General features: G+C 37.3%; 3 protein-coding genes and 1 non-coding gene across 4 annotated transcripts; all 4 read right to left on the reverse strand.

Annotated features, from left to right (window-relative positions):
* Window positions 1–8,597: 8,597 nt before the first annotated feature.
* LOC113300659 lies at window positions 8,598–8,753 on the reverse strand. Its single transcript, XR_003335871.1, has one exon. It is a non-coding gene; the product is annotated as a U4 spliceosomal RNA (small nuclear RNA).
* A 375-nt stretch (window positions 8,754–9,128) lies between these two features.
* On the reverse strand, window positions 9,129–10,465 carry LOC113296071 (serpin-ZX-like). Its single transcript, XM_026544411.1, has 2 exons — window positions 10,394–10,465; window positions 9,129–9,971 (listed from the first exon to the last, which is right to left on the reverse strand). The coding sequence occupies exons 1-2, from the start codon at window positions 10,463–10,465 to the stop codon at window positions 9,129–9,131; spliced, it is 915 nt and encodes a 304-aa protein (XP_026400196.1).
* Window positions 10,466–10,940: 475 nt separating this feature from the next.
* Window positions 10,941–12,658, reverse strand: LOC113296072 (zinc finger BED domain-containing protein RICESLEEPER 2-like). Its single transcript, XM_026544412.1, has 4 exons — window positions 12,407–12,658; window positions 11,266–12,157; window positions 11,035–11,148; window positions 10,941–10,945 (listed from the first exon to the last, which is right to left on the reverse strand). Exons 1-4 carry the CDS (start codon window positions 12,656–12,658, stop codon window positions 10,941–10,943), a joined length of 1,263 nt encoding a protein of 420 aa, XP_026400197.1.
* Window positions 12,659–12,727: 69 nt separating this feature from the next.
* Window positions 12,728–13,042, reverse strand: LOC113296073. The gene has a single exon (XM_026544413.1). It carries the CDS (start codon window positions 13,040–13,042, stop codon window positions 12,728–12,730), a length of 315 nt encoding a protein of 104 aa, XP_026400198.1.
* Window positions 13,043–16,319: the final 3,277 nt, after the last annotated feature.

Raw genomic sequence — 16,319 nt, forward strand, 5'->3', positions numbered from 1 at the left:
TCTGTGGGCTTGAGTTAAACAAAACACTGCTGGTGCCAGAACTGTTGCCTGAAGCCTGAACCTGCCTTGATGAGCTGCTGATCTGTTGAGCTGGGCTGGGCTGGTGTTGTTGGAGTAGAAGTTGTGACCCAACTGGGCCTCTGTTAAGGAGTTGAAGAAGGATGATCCAAAGCCCAACTGGGCTTTTGCAACCAAACTGAACAGCTGGGCTGTGCTTAAGCAAGTAAGCCTAAACCCATTAAGAGAACCCAACCTGTGGGCTTCCATTTTTAATTTGTGGGCTTGTAATAATTTTTTCCATTTTTCTGTTGGGTTTGTAATTAATTTTTTGTGGGCTTGTTTGTTTAATTTCTTGTGGGCTTGTTTGTTTAATTTCTTGTGGGCTTGTGGTGTTAGATTGATTTGGGCCTGTAGTTTTAAATTAGAAAAACTGAACTTTTGAAAGCCCAACTGGGCCTCAGACCAAACAAGCAACAGTTGGGCTATTTCAAAAGCTACATTGGGCTTCAGTTTGCATACACATTGTGGGCTTAGTTCACATTCCCTTGGCAAAGCAATTTCTCCCACCAATGTGGGCTTGCTCCCAATACTAAAACCAAAATTTTTGCTCCCAGTTAAAAACCAAATTTTTCTACCTCTTTAAAACCAAAATTTTCCCATAAAAAACCAAATAGTGGGCTTTGTGTCTTTTCAATATGGGCCAACCTCGTGCTCTCCATGAATACATGTATCCCATAATAAAAATTCCATTATCATGTATTGTCTTACCTCAAACCAATAACCCTTTTTAAATAAATGCAAGCATGATACAAATACTTCCTATATTTCGAGGGTTCGATTCTGAGAATCCCTATACTCATGTAAGAGAGTTTGAACAAATTTGTCGGACTATGCAACCTGATCATATGTCCGAAGACTCTCTGAAATTGCGTTTGTTTACATTTTCTCTAAAGGAAAGGGCCAAAACATGGTTTTACGGTTTGAGACCACAATCAATCAACACTTGGGACCAACTCACAGATCTATTTTTCAAAAAATTCTTTCCACATCATAGGACCATCGCTATTCGTCAAAGTATCAATTGTTTTGTCCAATTGGATGCGGAAACTGTTTTTCACTATTTTGAACGTTTTAATGATTTGTTGAGCGAATGTCCGCACCATGGATTTGAGAAGTGGAGACTTGTCATCATCCTCTATGAGGGACTATACTTTAAATCTCGAACCATGGTTGAGTCTATGTGTAATGGTAAATTTATTGATAAATCTGTGGATGATGCATGGAAATTTTTAGCTGAAATTGCAGAGAAAACCCATCAATTGAAATCTGTTAGGGAAACTAGGACCATGCCACATGATATGGGTAATCACCATGAGTCAGATGTTGATTTTCCCAATGAGCTTAATTCTGGATATAGTGTTTCATACCCTATTGCTGAAAATGTCAATCCATATTCACCTATTTTATAGGCAGATGTATGGACGAAAAACACTAATGGTTTTGACAAAGTAGGATTTTCATGTATTTGTGATGATGATGATTATGATTATGATGATGTTATATTAGAAGAACATGTCTATGCTGAAAATGTTATGGAACCTTTGGGTTCAAATACATTAGGCTTTTCTGCCCCGACCTTCATGAATGATGTTTCTTCTAGTATTCCATATACATGTGATGAGGCTACTGATTTAGATATTGTGCAGTTATCCTGTGAAGAGCATGACTTAGGTAATGTTGAATCTTCTGTTGACACTAATGATCCTATGCATGAAAATATAGTTGATGTGTCTGATTTCATACCTAAGCCACAATATATTGCTTCTTTTGATGTTAATTTGGATATTTCGGATAACCATGATTCTGAATTTGGACTTGTGAAATTGTGTTGTGATGATGAGCATGCTACACAACTTGATTATGATTTAGAAAATGCTGATGTGACTGATAATATTGGTACTTTTGATCTCATGCATGTGAGAAACTTAGATGTCACCTTCTTGCCTAAGTCACAGATTGAGATTATTCCACCCAACCTAGATTTGGTTTGTAACAAAAATTTTAAACCAGCTTTTCTGAAGATTCCCAACCTAGGATTGGAACTGTGTGCCTCTCAAGTCCCCTTGGACTATTTTTCATCTAAATACAATACTTTTAAGGAGCCACAGTTGGAATATGCATGTTTGTCCATCCCAAACAAAGTCCATTTTGAGTTAGACCTTGTGAATCCTGCACCCCTAAAATGGAAAGATTTTGTGCTTAAAAGTAAAACTGCTGAAAATTACAGGTTTGGGGGTGATTCATCCGGTTTTTCACTCTCGCTCTCATTTCAGTCCAATTTTAGTGTTTTGAAACTGTCTATGTTTCAACACTTTGTCTTTTGGGTTGATCCTCAACTCTTTAGACTGTATGTATATAGTAAATTGTTTGTATATAATCCGGTAGGTAATGTTTAGTGGAATCATATGTTTCTTGTATATATTGTGTTAACCCAATGTGAATTCAGTTGAGTTACTGTTGGTTTTTGCCTTGAATAATGGAGTTCAAAACTTGCTTTCGCCAATATCCGGTAATCTCTTTCCTTTTTCTACACTTAGCATCGTTCTCATGGTATGTGTTATAATCATGTTTATCTTTTGAAACATTGAGGACAATGTTTAGTTTAGGTTTGGGGGTGAAAAGTAGATACTTTGATAACATGCTATAATCGAAAAATAGAACTCATTCTTTTTGAAAAAAAAAAAATGAAAAAAATGGAAAAATGAAAATGAAAAATTAAAAAATTGAAAAAAAAACATAAAAATGGAGCTCATTTACCTTGAAATGTTGACTCTTGTGCAAATATGTAATTTTTAGGAGTCTTAGTCTAGATATTTAGGCACCCTGATTCTAGCACAATTCACATAGTGATAAGAAACTTGCACGCGCACGATCTACCAATACATGTATAGCCTCGATTTTCAAGGTGTTTGATAGGAAGTTAGATTGCCAATCACTTTAGAATACTGAATGAGACTTGACTAGCTTGTTCTTTGGTTGGCTGGGATAGAAGGTGGAGGATACGTTAAGAAAAGCAACCATAGAATTTGACCGGATGCATTCGATAAGGGCCACCTCTTGCTAAGAGTCATGTAATTATGTTTTTGTTTTTATTCATGTATCAAAAGTGTCACTATGTTGTAAAGATCAAAGTTATTTCTTCAAAAAAAAAAAATCAAAAAAATCAAAAAAAAATAATATTCAATCAAGTATTTATTTATTCCATGTTTTGTCATGTTAAAGACAATATTCTCTCTTGTTCCAAAAATAAAAGAGAGTAATCAATGTAAATAAGAGTCATGTAAAGAGTCATATTTTTGTTGTAAATAGTCTTGTAATAAGCAAGGAGGGTGCAGCCATCGATGTATAACGCGGGTAAACTGAAATATCCCCAACTCATTGGGTGAACATTCACAATTCTCGTAAAGCCGGACAGCTAGCTTGGCTTAGAATTCGGTTCTTAGCCTAAAAACTATCTCTTGGTGATTAGTAGTCATAACTTCAGGTCATTCTAGAAACATGTGTAGATACACTTTACACTCTTATCATGTGTCTTTAGTTGTTATCAGTGCTAGTATTGTGCCTTAGATAACTAGATTGACATCTCCATTTTGCTGTGAGCTTCTACTGTCTTGCACATGTCACATTTGATGGAATCTGAGCTTATATTTTGTCCTAGAACTTTGTAGGCACGTTCTAAGCAAACCTTCACGAGACTTCACTCGTCCACTAGGGACACTTAGTGGTTTAAAAGGCTTAGTGCATACGTTAAATGCATTCGAGAGACCAGCGACAGTGGTATAGTTAGGATTTCTTTAGTTTTGTTTTACTTGAGGACAAGTAAAATTCAGGTTTGGGGGTATTTGATGAGTGCTAAAAAGTGCATATTTATATATATTTTTCTTGGCATTTAACTCATCTTTTGTGCTCTAATTCTCCATTTTAACCCATATTCTGTATTTTCATTGTTTTCAAGAATAAATATTTTTATTAATTAATTTTGCATTTTTAGGTACCAAATAAAGTTTGGATGAATTGCGGAGAGGAAAAGAGCAGAAAAGTGATGGAAGCCAAGAGGAATCACACAAGGAAGCCACGAAGAATGTTGTGCGCAAGACCAGGAGGCTAGAACTGGGCTTGAAGAGGAAGAATTGTTCTTAAAGAAGATATGAGCTTGGCATACCCAAGGCCCAAAACCCTCATCCAAATCCATTTCCTATATCCATACCCGTTTCCCTTTCTAGCCGTCAGATTGGATCATCTCAGCATCCTACGGTCGCAGCATCGCCAGTACATCAAAGTCTGAAGCTCCTGTCTAACACCACATCACCTTACTCGATCTTGAGCCGTCAGTTTCGTTGTATTTTTGCATCCAACGGTCGCTCATGATCTGTCTCCATCTCGCCGTTAGATCCGTTCCAGAAGATATTATCCCACGGCTCATCTTCGCAAGACATCAAATCTTGATGTTCCCTACACACACCCTAACACCTAGGTCTATTATACCCAAACAAACATACCCTAAGCTATAACGCCATCGACCTTCTCTTTCCTTCTTCTTCCCCTCTTCTTTCTGCAACAACCATGTCCGCCTCAACCACTACCATGTCCGCCTCTGCCACCACCACAACTCTCACCAAAGACATCATGGCTCCTACCAACTGAAACCCACTCTTCCCCTACTCCTCTAGCTTTCTATAACATCAATTCCTCGATATTTTCCTCTCACAGGAACCCTAGGTTAGGGGTTGATGAAATAGATGAGCTAGAAAAGCAATTAGGACATGGGAAGAACAAGAGAAGACGCAGGAAGAGGAATAGAGGCATGGGTGAAGAGTCATAATCATTTTCAGAGATTAGGTAAGATTTTTTATCAAACCCTAATTTTTCTGACATTGGGGATTTTTTGGGGAAATCGATTGTATGTCTAAATTGAAGTATGGGTCACGTAGTAGGGTTGTTATCAGTAGATTAGGTTAGCCAATTTTGATTTTAATTGTATTTTTTAGCAAACCCTAATTTTGCTGATGCGGTACTGATTTGGGGATTCTTTGATTATAGCTTGTATGTATAAATAGGGGTCTCTGGGTGTTGTAATGGGGCAGGCCTGGACTAGCCAGAGCACCACCAAGAGGCCTGGAATAGCCAGGACCTCAACTGTTAATTTTGTTTTCAATATCAGTTCATTTTAAATTTCAGTTGTTCATTTCATCATGTTCTAGTTTAATTGCTAAGGGGGAGATGAAATCATGATGCTTCTGCTAATTCAATCCAAGCTAGATATTGTGCTTGTTGTGCTGAAATGTTTAGGATAGTCTTAATCAAAGAACATCCTTTAGGTTGTTAAAACACCTAAGTGGCTTCTCTGCGGGTAGTTGCAGTGTGAGAGCCCCAACTATCACAAGGTTTAGAATTAACTTAGTGCCTTTAGCCTCCTTTCTAACCCAACCCTTTGATGAGCAGCAGGCATAGAACCTCCACTGCCATCTAGTTAGTCAGAAAGCCTAGAAGCTGACTGATAACTAACAAGGGACAAGAGCAGTATTGAACTGAGATTTCCTTAGCATAGGTAAAATAGTGGATTTGAAGCCTTAGTACCCTGCCACTGTTACCTTTACTTTCAGTCACTATTTCAGTCACATACCAAAACAGCTCAGTTGTGTTTCAACACAACACAAAATTCATTCCCACTGTCACTAGAAAAGTAGAAACAACATTTGCACCCTCCAAGTCCCTGAGGACTTTCCCTTTCTTCCCATCACTAGCTACATTCGACCCTGTATACTTGCAGGTGTAGTTGTAGGCTTTCTTAAAAACCTATCAGTAACTGAGTTGACTTCCGATTATTGCAAGTTCAAAATTTGAAAAGTATCAGTTTTTCCCAAATTCTGATTTTTGGGCCATCGTACATTCGGGACTTTACAAAAAAAAACATCCTCCGAATAATATAGTCTTGTTTAGAAATACCAACCTAATCGGTAGATAAAAATTTAAGTTCGCTACCAAATGTCTTATTCGGAGGAAATACGTGTATCGTTAGCAACCGATTGTAGTGCATCATTGATACGAAACCTCAACGGCCATATTTTCAAAAATTAGAGCCGTTGGAACTCTAATCTATATAAGGAGGGTAACCCCTCTCAGTTATTATTGAGTAAAAAATCATAATGAAAAACCTTTTCAATGGAAAGTCCATCATCAATCGACAACATACTTCGAAGATGCAAGCGAACAACTATATCAAGCGAACAACTACATCAATTGCAGCAACGGACAATCTTTCTTTACTCTTAAACCGATAAAATGCATTTCATTCACAAATGCCATTACGATTCTTCTATCTTTAACCGACTCGTCGCAAGACGTTATTGTGGGTGCAAACGTCATGCTAAGTCCATACATAGGAGGAACAAAGAAATGTACCACGCAATTCAAAACGTCCGCTAGGAGATATCCAAATTTAGGCATTGTCATCCAATACTTGGATCCGATTGTCTTCAATCCCTTTCGGCACTTCACACGCGCAACTAAGTCTTTGAACTCTTGTTCTTTGTCGTATCTATCTCCTCGCCTCATCATCTCCATATAAAAACCCTTGTCCTTCACTAGTTGTACGGCCATATTATTTCTTAAATATTGGCATTGGGTGACATCTTGGATATCCGCATTTATTTTACTTAAGATCGCACTTGCTTTTTGGATCCTCATAGACCTCACCGTCTGCATTTGATGTGGTTTTAACTTGGCAACCATTACATGTCCAATTAAATCTAACGGATCATCATGGTTGTGACAACCGTCATCAACTTTATACATTTTATACTCTTTACCTTTAATACCATCGGGCTTATAGAAGACAATCTTAAATGGGCATCATATCTTCTTGGTATTGCTTTGGTATTTCCTATTCGTCTTCCGTACGTACTTACTATTCTTTCCCTCGTGACTCTTTCGCGTCCCACCTCGCTCACAAATCATTTCAAATCGAGTGTCACTAACATGATTATTTTGAACTACCACGCACATGTTATCTTTTGCCTTGTTCATAAGCCATTCCTTTGCCTCCTTCTTACTTTCAAATGTCTAAACGTGCATAAAACAAAACAAATCTAATAAGCATAACCATTTAACATATAAATTTTGAAAGAAAAAAAAGTAGTAATGAGTATACCAAATCGTTTGCATAGTATAGGGAAGTGTCGGGCCTCAAATAGAAATCATCAACAAACTCTTCAACGGCCTGCATATGAAAGCAACAAATTATTATACAATAATCGGAGGTTATTAAATAAGTCAAACTGCCGAATATACTATATTCGGAATCCTATCGGTTACCCAAAACACCTGATTTATGCAAATGAGTGTACACAGTTTACTGAGTGCAAAAAATGAAATAATCGGAAGCTAAAATATATAGTAAAACAGCCGAATATAAATAACCGGGAGATAACTTTAATCGATAAACATCCGATTTCAAGTTTTCGGAAATTTTATTTTGAGGCCACTGTTATATTCGGCAGTCAAATAATGTTAAACTATTACCGATTGTAAAGGATAAGAATACTGAGTTTTGAAATTTTTTGAGGAATTCGTTTTTGGGGACATTCGGGGGTAAATAACTCTACATAACTACCGAATGTAGATTTTTTTGGAAAACCAGTTTGGGTTTTTTTCTCATATTCGGCAGTAAACTACTATCTTGGAACTACCGAATATACATATTTGGTACTCAGTGTGTTATATTCGTAAGTTTATTCGAGAAATTATCTACCGAATCTGGGTAGTTCATGGCATTCAATGCATGAAATAATCGGTTTTTCTTGTTTACAAAAGCACACAAACACATGCAAATCGAGTATTTGAGTTTCTTAACACAATACCTGTGTTTTACACGCATCGTTAGCTTCAATATCAGGCGATTCTCCATTTTCTTCCATGAAAAGGTCGTCTAGGTTTTCCTCTCCACAAAAGTTTGGATCATTCAACATATACCCCAAATCGTCTTCTCTAAACGGTCGTGAACCCTCAACATTTTGTTCTTCGCCATGATTCTCACCTTCTTCTTCATATCCATTCATTTTTGTAGTGATAAAATGGGTTTTCCCTTTTTTCCTTCACCTTCTTCTCTAACAACTCAAAAATGAAAAAGAAATGAAAAAAATGAAACAGAAATCATTGTAATACTGCACCGACTACAATCGGAAGTCTGGGTAATATTTTGGCTTCCGATTGCAATCGGAGGATAAAAATGTTATCATATCCTCCGATATATAAGGGTAATTTTGCCATTACGAATTACGTGAGATAAGGGATGGCTACATTTTCCCTTTGGGTGACCTTTTTTGTTTTGTTTTATTGTTGGCCCCTAAATCCTTTTGAGTGGCCCCTAAAAACGCGAGGAAAAAAATAGTGAAAGAAAGAAAAAAAGAAACCAGAATCCCATTTTGGGTGCTTGAATTTCTACTTCCTTGTGAAGCTTGAAAAAAGCTTAGTCGCACAGCATATGTCTATGCAACGATGCATTATAGACAAAAAAAGTTTTGAATTAGTGATTGTAGGGCTTTATCCTGGATTAGAGGGAGCCCTTCCAGAAATTCTCGACGGCCCTGGGAGACCCAAGGCCGAGGAGGGGGTTTGGAAATAGTTTTCAACAAGCAATTGACGTTCCTCGGTTATTACCTCATTAGCTGCGTCATTGCCCCAAGCGCAAAGATAGTTTCTGCAGCTGCTCATCAGGGACGGTTTATAGTTCTCTCACTCACACCTCAACTCATTTTTGAGTGATATGGGACTAAATATTTGGCTTAAACTGAGGTTTTTTCTATTTTTCTATTTATTGTAGCAGCAAGAATGTCACCAAGAGTTTATACTGATGGATATGGAGCACAATACACAATCACTTTCATGAGAATTCATTCTTTTCAAGCTAAAACATTAGTAACTTCGATTAGAGAAACAATTAAAGTATATATGCTAAGCGTAGAACTTAACATTCAGTTTTAAAATCTAGCATCTAAAATATATCTTGAAGTCAAGAAAGAATAAAAAAAAAATATTACTGCATTATACCATGGCCATGCACAAAGCCTTCACGACTTTAGCGAAGGATCGAGGACATGCCCAATGAACAAAACCACTTCACTTCTCTCCTCTCTGATTATGAACATGAAAGGATGATCATCAACAAAATCAACAGGAGGAGGAGGAGGGGGATGACTATTTAAACAACGCTGTCGTTGTCCATAAACAGCTGTAGAAGCAGCAGCTTCAGTTCCTTCTTCATTAACTTCAACAAAACACTTGTGATAAACCTTGGAAACATGAAGCTTGTGTACATCACTAGGATTACGAATATTCACCATCTCAATCAGCTCTGCTCTGGATTCATCAAAAGCCAAAACTATTCCGAACTCCTTGAACACTCGTGATACTTCAAAATCAAAAATGATAGCGAACTTTGGAATCTTGAATTGTCTAGTTGGAACATATGGATGATCTACCGAGATATATCGATCGAGAAAACCAGCTGAATCCGAGCTCACCTTCTCAATAAGTTCACCAAGCCCATCTCGTTGCTCAGGTAAAATTATATACATAGAAAAATATGGAGCATTTTCTTGTGTTCCTAATTGGTATGGGAGTTCAAGTACTTTGAAGCTTTTATGACATTTAATCCGTTGATAAGCACCGTTACTAGTAGACATGAAGGGAATTCTTACTGATTTCTTGCCACCAAGTAAATAGAACTCAGACTTCTCTGTAAGAGATGGCGTAAAATGATTGTGCCTCCTCCAACAGATTTTGAAATAGATTGCATTCTCCAGTATAACCTTTGTTTCATCATCGACGGCTCCATTAGGGAGAAAGTCTTGAATTAATCCGCTGGTTTCTTTTTTTACCCATTTGTTCACCCTCTTCAGCACCTTTTTACTCTGAATAAATTACAATAAACAAATCAAAAGAGATGAACACAGGAAATACAAAGCGGAGAAGAAAACAGTACTCAAAGATACCTTATTTTCGAAATCCACGGTCTTGGCTTTTGCTTTATAAACTCCGTTTGAAACTTTTTTGAATGATGGTTTGATAGGAGAAGATTTTTCGACCCAAACACCGGTAACGAAAGACAGTCCAGGTTAGGCCTGCACACGGTTCGGTGCGGTTATAGCTAAAACCGTTCACCTAACTGTGTTCGGTGCGGTTATCACAATTAAAATTGCAGACGAACTGTTTAGTATTCGTTTCGGTTTTTAACCGCACCGATAATATTCGGTTACAGTTCGGTTCGGTTTTCACCTATATCCTGCACCTGTACATAAACAAGTTGACCTAAGTCTTAAGTATAAAGATTAACCAAAAAGTCTGATGAAACCAAAGTTAAAAAGCAAGTAGCATAAAGAGTTTCCAGTAAAAGAAAAAGAGTCATTCATTTGATCTTCATTTCTCAAGTAGCAGACCAGTAAAAGATTGCAGTCCATCCATCTCTCAAGCCAATCATCCCCTTAATCTTCATCCTTTCCCAAAATGTCTGCAACAAGAATGCAAAGAAGAAATATTCAAATATATTCAATGAAGTCCAATGATAAAAGGTATAAAAACTAACAGATAAAAGAATATAACATTCATTCAAATTTCAAGTCAAAAGAGAACAGATTCTATTACCATCTTCAATGTTGGAATTGTCATCTGGTACATAGTCACACAGAAAATCAAGAGAGATAGGTTTCTGCAACCAGCTTTGCGTACATAGAAGTGCTTCAACTATCCTGGCAGATAGCGAGCTTCTCCATGGGGTAAGAATGCGCTTTCCGGTACTGAATGCAGATTCTGATGCAACAGAAGACACTGGTATTGCCAAAATATCCTTCGCCATAAGTGATAGCACCTTGTACTTGGTACTATTAGCCTGCCACCATGCCAGAATATCAAACTCCCTGGTAGAAGCTTCACAGTCATCAAGCAAATACCTTTCAAGTTCTGACTTTGGATGAGTACTATGAACATTCATTCTTCGCCTTTTCTTCCTTGATTCAAGCATATCCTCGATGTTCTCTTCTTGCACAGAAACAACCATGTCATCAACACCAGCAGCAGCTGTTGACCCAGTACCTAAGACATCAGAACAATCAATCGTAAGTAATGATGATAACAATCTTTATGATAAAAAGAAGATAAACAATATTAAGTAATGAACTAATGATGATCAATAGTAAGTAATGATTTCACCTTCCTCTGCATTGGCATTTGAATACATGCTGGTGTACTCATCATAAAGTCTTCCCATATCTTGTTTCACAGCCTTCAAAACAGTTGTAACCCTGAAATCATCTTGCTCATACAAACATTCCAGATCAAATTTCAAACCAGATTCTTTCTCCCGAGGATCAAGCAACTTAGCAAAATACATAACAGAGTTCATATCTTCATAATCCCCCCAATATGCGTTATACTTCCGAAACATTATTTCTGCCATCCTAGAAATATGAGGATCTCGGTTTCCTATAGCTCTAAGACGAACCAACTGTTCATGGATCAATGCCAACTGCCATAGAAATTCATATGAAGTAACCTGAACTGAAGCCGAGAACTTAACAGTAACATCAAAGAATATTTTTAAACACTTAACAAGACACCTAGCATATGACCAGTCTGCAGCATAGGGAGCATGATGACGGGGCTTGTTCTTTTTCTTAGTATTCTTCTTTCTAGATACATCTCCCTCACATTCAGATTCACTAGATGAACTAAGATAATAATCTTCATTATCAATTACAACAGTATCATCATCGGTATTAGGTAAAGCTTCACTTTCAGATTCTTTGAAAATATACTTAGAACGAAAGCTCTTGTCCTCCCTTTCTAACCTCTTAAATACCTTTTCATATGGAATGGCAGCTTCAAGCATCAGATACGTAGCATTCCACCTGGTCTTCATATCAAGGAAAACCGTCTTCTTACAATCAATCTTCTCGAGAGCAGCACATTCTTTGAATTTGGCCAACCTAGAGGGAGATTCGGTAACAAACTTGATAACTGATCTGATCCTTCCAACTGACTTGTGATACAACAACACATCATCTTTGACAACAAGCGCAAGAACATGCGCAGCACACCTTACCTGATAAGAATGGAACAAGGAAATATCATCAAAAAATCAGTAACAAGCACAAAGAAATATCATAAAGCATGTCATTTCATGTACCTTGATCAACCTACACTAAAATGTAACTTAAACAACCTGCTATCAACCTACTAGAATCAGTTTTCATATTGAGTCAGCTTCAAGTTTCATATTGAATATATATGCTATCAACCTACTAGAAGTATAGAATAAACATAGCAATAGAGCTAAGAAAATTAATTATACCTGCATGTATTGAGCTCTCATTACTGCTCCTGTCCAATTGATGACACTGGTTTGAAGATACTCAATTGCGACACTATTTGCACTGACATTGTCCAAAGTCACACCAAAAAGATCTTCTAGACCCCAATCCAGCAAACATTTCTCAAGCATTTTCCCAATCTTCTCTCCAGTATGACCCTTGATCAAGCAAAACAGGATGATCCTCTTTTGAAGTTTCCAATGGATATCAATAAAGTGCACTGTCACACACATATAATTGAAGTTGTTTGGAGAGGTCCATGTATCAGTTGTAAGAGAGACTCTTTGTTTACTTTCCTTGAACTATTTCTTCAACTTCTCTTTCTCATCTTTGTACATAATTAAAAGATCTCTGTAAATGGTCATCCTGCTTGGCACCTTGAATCTAGGTTCAAGCTGTTCACTATATCTTCTAAACCCTCCTCCTTCTACAATTCTAAATGCAAGTTCATCTATGACGACAAACTTAGTCAATCTTCTTCTACACATATCCTTGTCATAACTTACAACAACCAGCTGTGATGACTGTCTAGGCCTTGGTGGTGGAAACACCAAACTCTTTTGTCCCTTGAGCTTCTTGTTGGGATTCTCTGGACATGTGCCTAAATGTGTCTTCATGCTGGAAGTTCCATTTCCTCTACTATGTGCTTGCAATTTCTTGTGACAATGCTTACACTGTGCTTTTTCTTCGCTGATCCTTGTAAAGTCATTCCAAACTTTTGATCTAGTTTTCCCCTTCTTCTTCGGTACAACTTCAGGTGCAGGGTCCTATGTAGCCTGCTGTGTAGCTTGTGTTTCTTGAGTAACATTAACTTGAGGTGTTATAGATAGTGTCACATCAGTAGAACCAGCTGCAGTGGATGGAAAGGGAGATGCATTTGCCATCTTGCAGCTTGATAATGAAGCTGAACTTGATCCAATCATTTCCCTGCCAAAGGTAAACAAGTTAGTTCTTACTTCTTAATACAAGCACACATATTTCTTAAAACAATCAAGTTAGTTCTGATTCTGAACTTGATAATGAAACTACACTTCATGTGAGTGACATTGCCTGCCATCTAACTCAATTTTAATTAAAAGCAAACAACAAAAGTTGGAAATGGCTAGCACCTACAAAGTTATTAATACAACAAAATTTGAAAAAATAATTTGGATATGATTTTCATCACATCAAACATGATAAATCTCCACCAAAATCCAAACTATTCATTCAATTTCAGGCACATACCATTAATATCTCAATTACACAAGCAAAATCCAAACTGCTCTTTCAATTTCAGAGTAAACCTGACTAATTCAACACCCATTAAAACCCTTTTTCACACAGTCACAGATCATTAATCACTTCGTTAATCAACAAACCTTTTTCAAAACATTTTACATCAACAAACCCTAAGTTCAAAACCAGAACAAGTCAAAATGAAGATTGAACTAGTTAGTAGTTACCTGTAATCAGACTCCTTCCTTCCCTTAACTCAAACTGAATGATAATAGCTTTCAGACTCCTTCCTTGAGTTCCTCCCCTTAACTCAACCGAAACCTAAAATAAAAAACCCATGACTGTAATCAGAAAAATAAGATTTGACAAAAGAAATTGATTGATAAACACAAAACAACAAGCAAATGATTTCGATAAAAGAAACCCTAAGTCCTAACAGAAGAATAATTAAAAAAAAAATCCTAGAAACTGAAAAAAAACAAATCAATCGAAACGAGAATGAGAAATAGAACATGAGATCTATTTACAAACAAGAGGTGGTGGTGCTCTTGATGGAGGTGGTTTAAAAGATCAGGGTCTGCTGAAGGCTGAGGTGAAGGCTGAAGAGAAAATGAAGAGTGAGAGGAAGAGAAATGAAGAAGAGAAAGAAAATGCCGAAGAGATTAGGGTTTCAAAATATATATGGTGGAGGCTTTAATCTAGACGGCTAGGATTAATCAGGATAAAAACTAATCGACGGTCCCTATTAATCGGTTGTTCGGTGCGGTTAGTGTGCGGTTATGGGTGGAACCGTTCACCGAACCGTAGATCTAACGATTATTAAAATGAAAACCGTGACCGACCGTTGGATCGTCAGTTCGGTGCGGTTTCGGTGCGGTTAGTGCGGTCTCGGTGCGGTTAGTGTGCAACCCTAGTCCAAGTCCTGCTCGGCCAAAAGATTCAATGAGTTGAGAACTAAATGAATGTAGATCTTCAAGGCTTTCACAGTTGAGAAACCCTAATATCTCTTTTAAAGTTTCGGCACTTGCTCCTGAAGCTAGTAACCATAATGCATTGTCGATTGAGAAGGGAGAGAATGCAAAATTCTTGTTCTTCGACTCGTTCAACCAGAGGTCTCTCACAAGCTTTACACATGAATTGTCAGTTTTTACGGTGATTTTTGGCAGCTTCGATTCTTTCACACGTTTTCTTCTTGACGATGATCCTTGAGTTTTGAACGAGGGTGTGTTAACTTTAAGTTTTTGCCCTATCATATCTACCAGAACAGTCGAAACCCTAATGCATCAAAGTTCAAACAGCTGAATCATGAGATTAATTTTCACAGGTAATATAAAATTGCTCAGTTAAAACTTGTGCCGAAAGCTATGCAAAAAAAAAATGGAAAGATTTGACATTGGGCCCTAGTGGCACTGTGGCAGCTGGTTATAGGCTCTAAAGCTATTTCCATCCGCAGAACAGAGCCCAACTTCTTGAGAAATATTAGTAGCATACGGAAGAAGTTTAACCAATTTTAAGCAGGAGAAGGTGCAATTGCTGCATGTTTGAACTCGATTTTTAGGTGGCAAAAAAATTCAGAATTTGAGAGACCCTTCAGAAACAAATTATGATGTCTCCCTCATTGAGGAAATTTAAGTTTATAATATTGATTGACTGAGATATATAATTTAAGTTTATAATATTGATGACTGAGATATATCTGACTGGGTTGACCTAGTTATCTGAACCTAAAATCAACATTTAGTTAGTTCACAATAAACGCTGCAATAGAATCTAGATGTTTTTAACGAAGAAATTTTTATTACAATTTTGAAATGGTACAGCAAAAACTGATTTCTTTCACGGTACAAAAGATGAATGCAGTACTGAAGTTCGTAAACAACAACAAGAAAGCCCAAAGACCTAAACCACGATAACTAAACATACAAGTGGCAAGATATACACCCATATGGCCCAACCCCTTCATAACATCTGCAATGTGGCTTTGTTCACTTTAATCTAGATATACTCCGTCAAAGATCTATAATACAAAATAGAGTGGGTTTTTTAGCTTGGACGCGGATAACATTTTGAGATACAAACGTTGCATCCGACCATCCCAGTCTCATCCCAGCGAAAGACATACGACGTTACGACACGATATCTCTCTAGTTATTTATTAGAATTCTCTGTTAACCTCATACCGTGCCGTTACGGCACGGGTTATTTCTAGTCTGCAACAAAACAAAATACAGATTATGTCATGGCCAACCACATAAACCATCAGCGAAATTTTATCATTTAAGTTGTGGATCTTAAACTAAGTTTTACATGAATTACATAAAGAAATTGGCAACTGAAGCACTGTGAAGAGGGAAATACTTGCATAAGAGTTCCTAGGGAATGAACAAACTCCAAGTTTGTTCATTTTGCTTCCACCATGGACTCAACAAACATGAAAAATGAATGTTCAAATCAACAAATTTGTTGATTTGAACATCTAGATGGACCACCCAGTGCGCGCCTGTGATAAGGTCGGGCGAGCTTGACACAAACGCTGGCGTGTGTTTTAAACTCGTGCAAATCAAATTCTCACGCCCTCGTGTATGCCAAATCCTCCAGCGTTGAACAATGAAACGCCAACTGCTACTCCTTATCATTTTCCGTGTATTTGGTTATCTTATCTCTCTTTCACACATT

This window comes from Papaver somniferum, chromosome 7 (genome assembly GCF_003573695.1).
Source record: "Papaver somniferum cultivar HN1 chromosome 7, ASM357369v1, whole genome shotgun sequence".
NCBI lineage: Eukaryota > Viridiplantae > Streptophyta > Magnoliopsida > Ranunculales > Papaveraceae > Papaver > Papaver somniferum.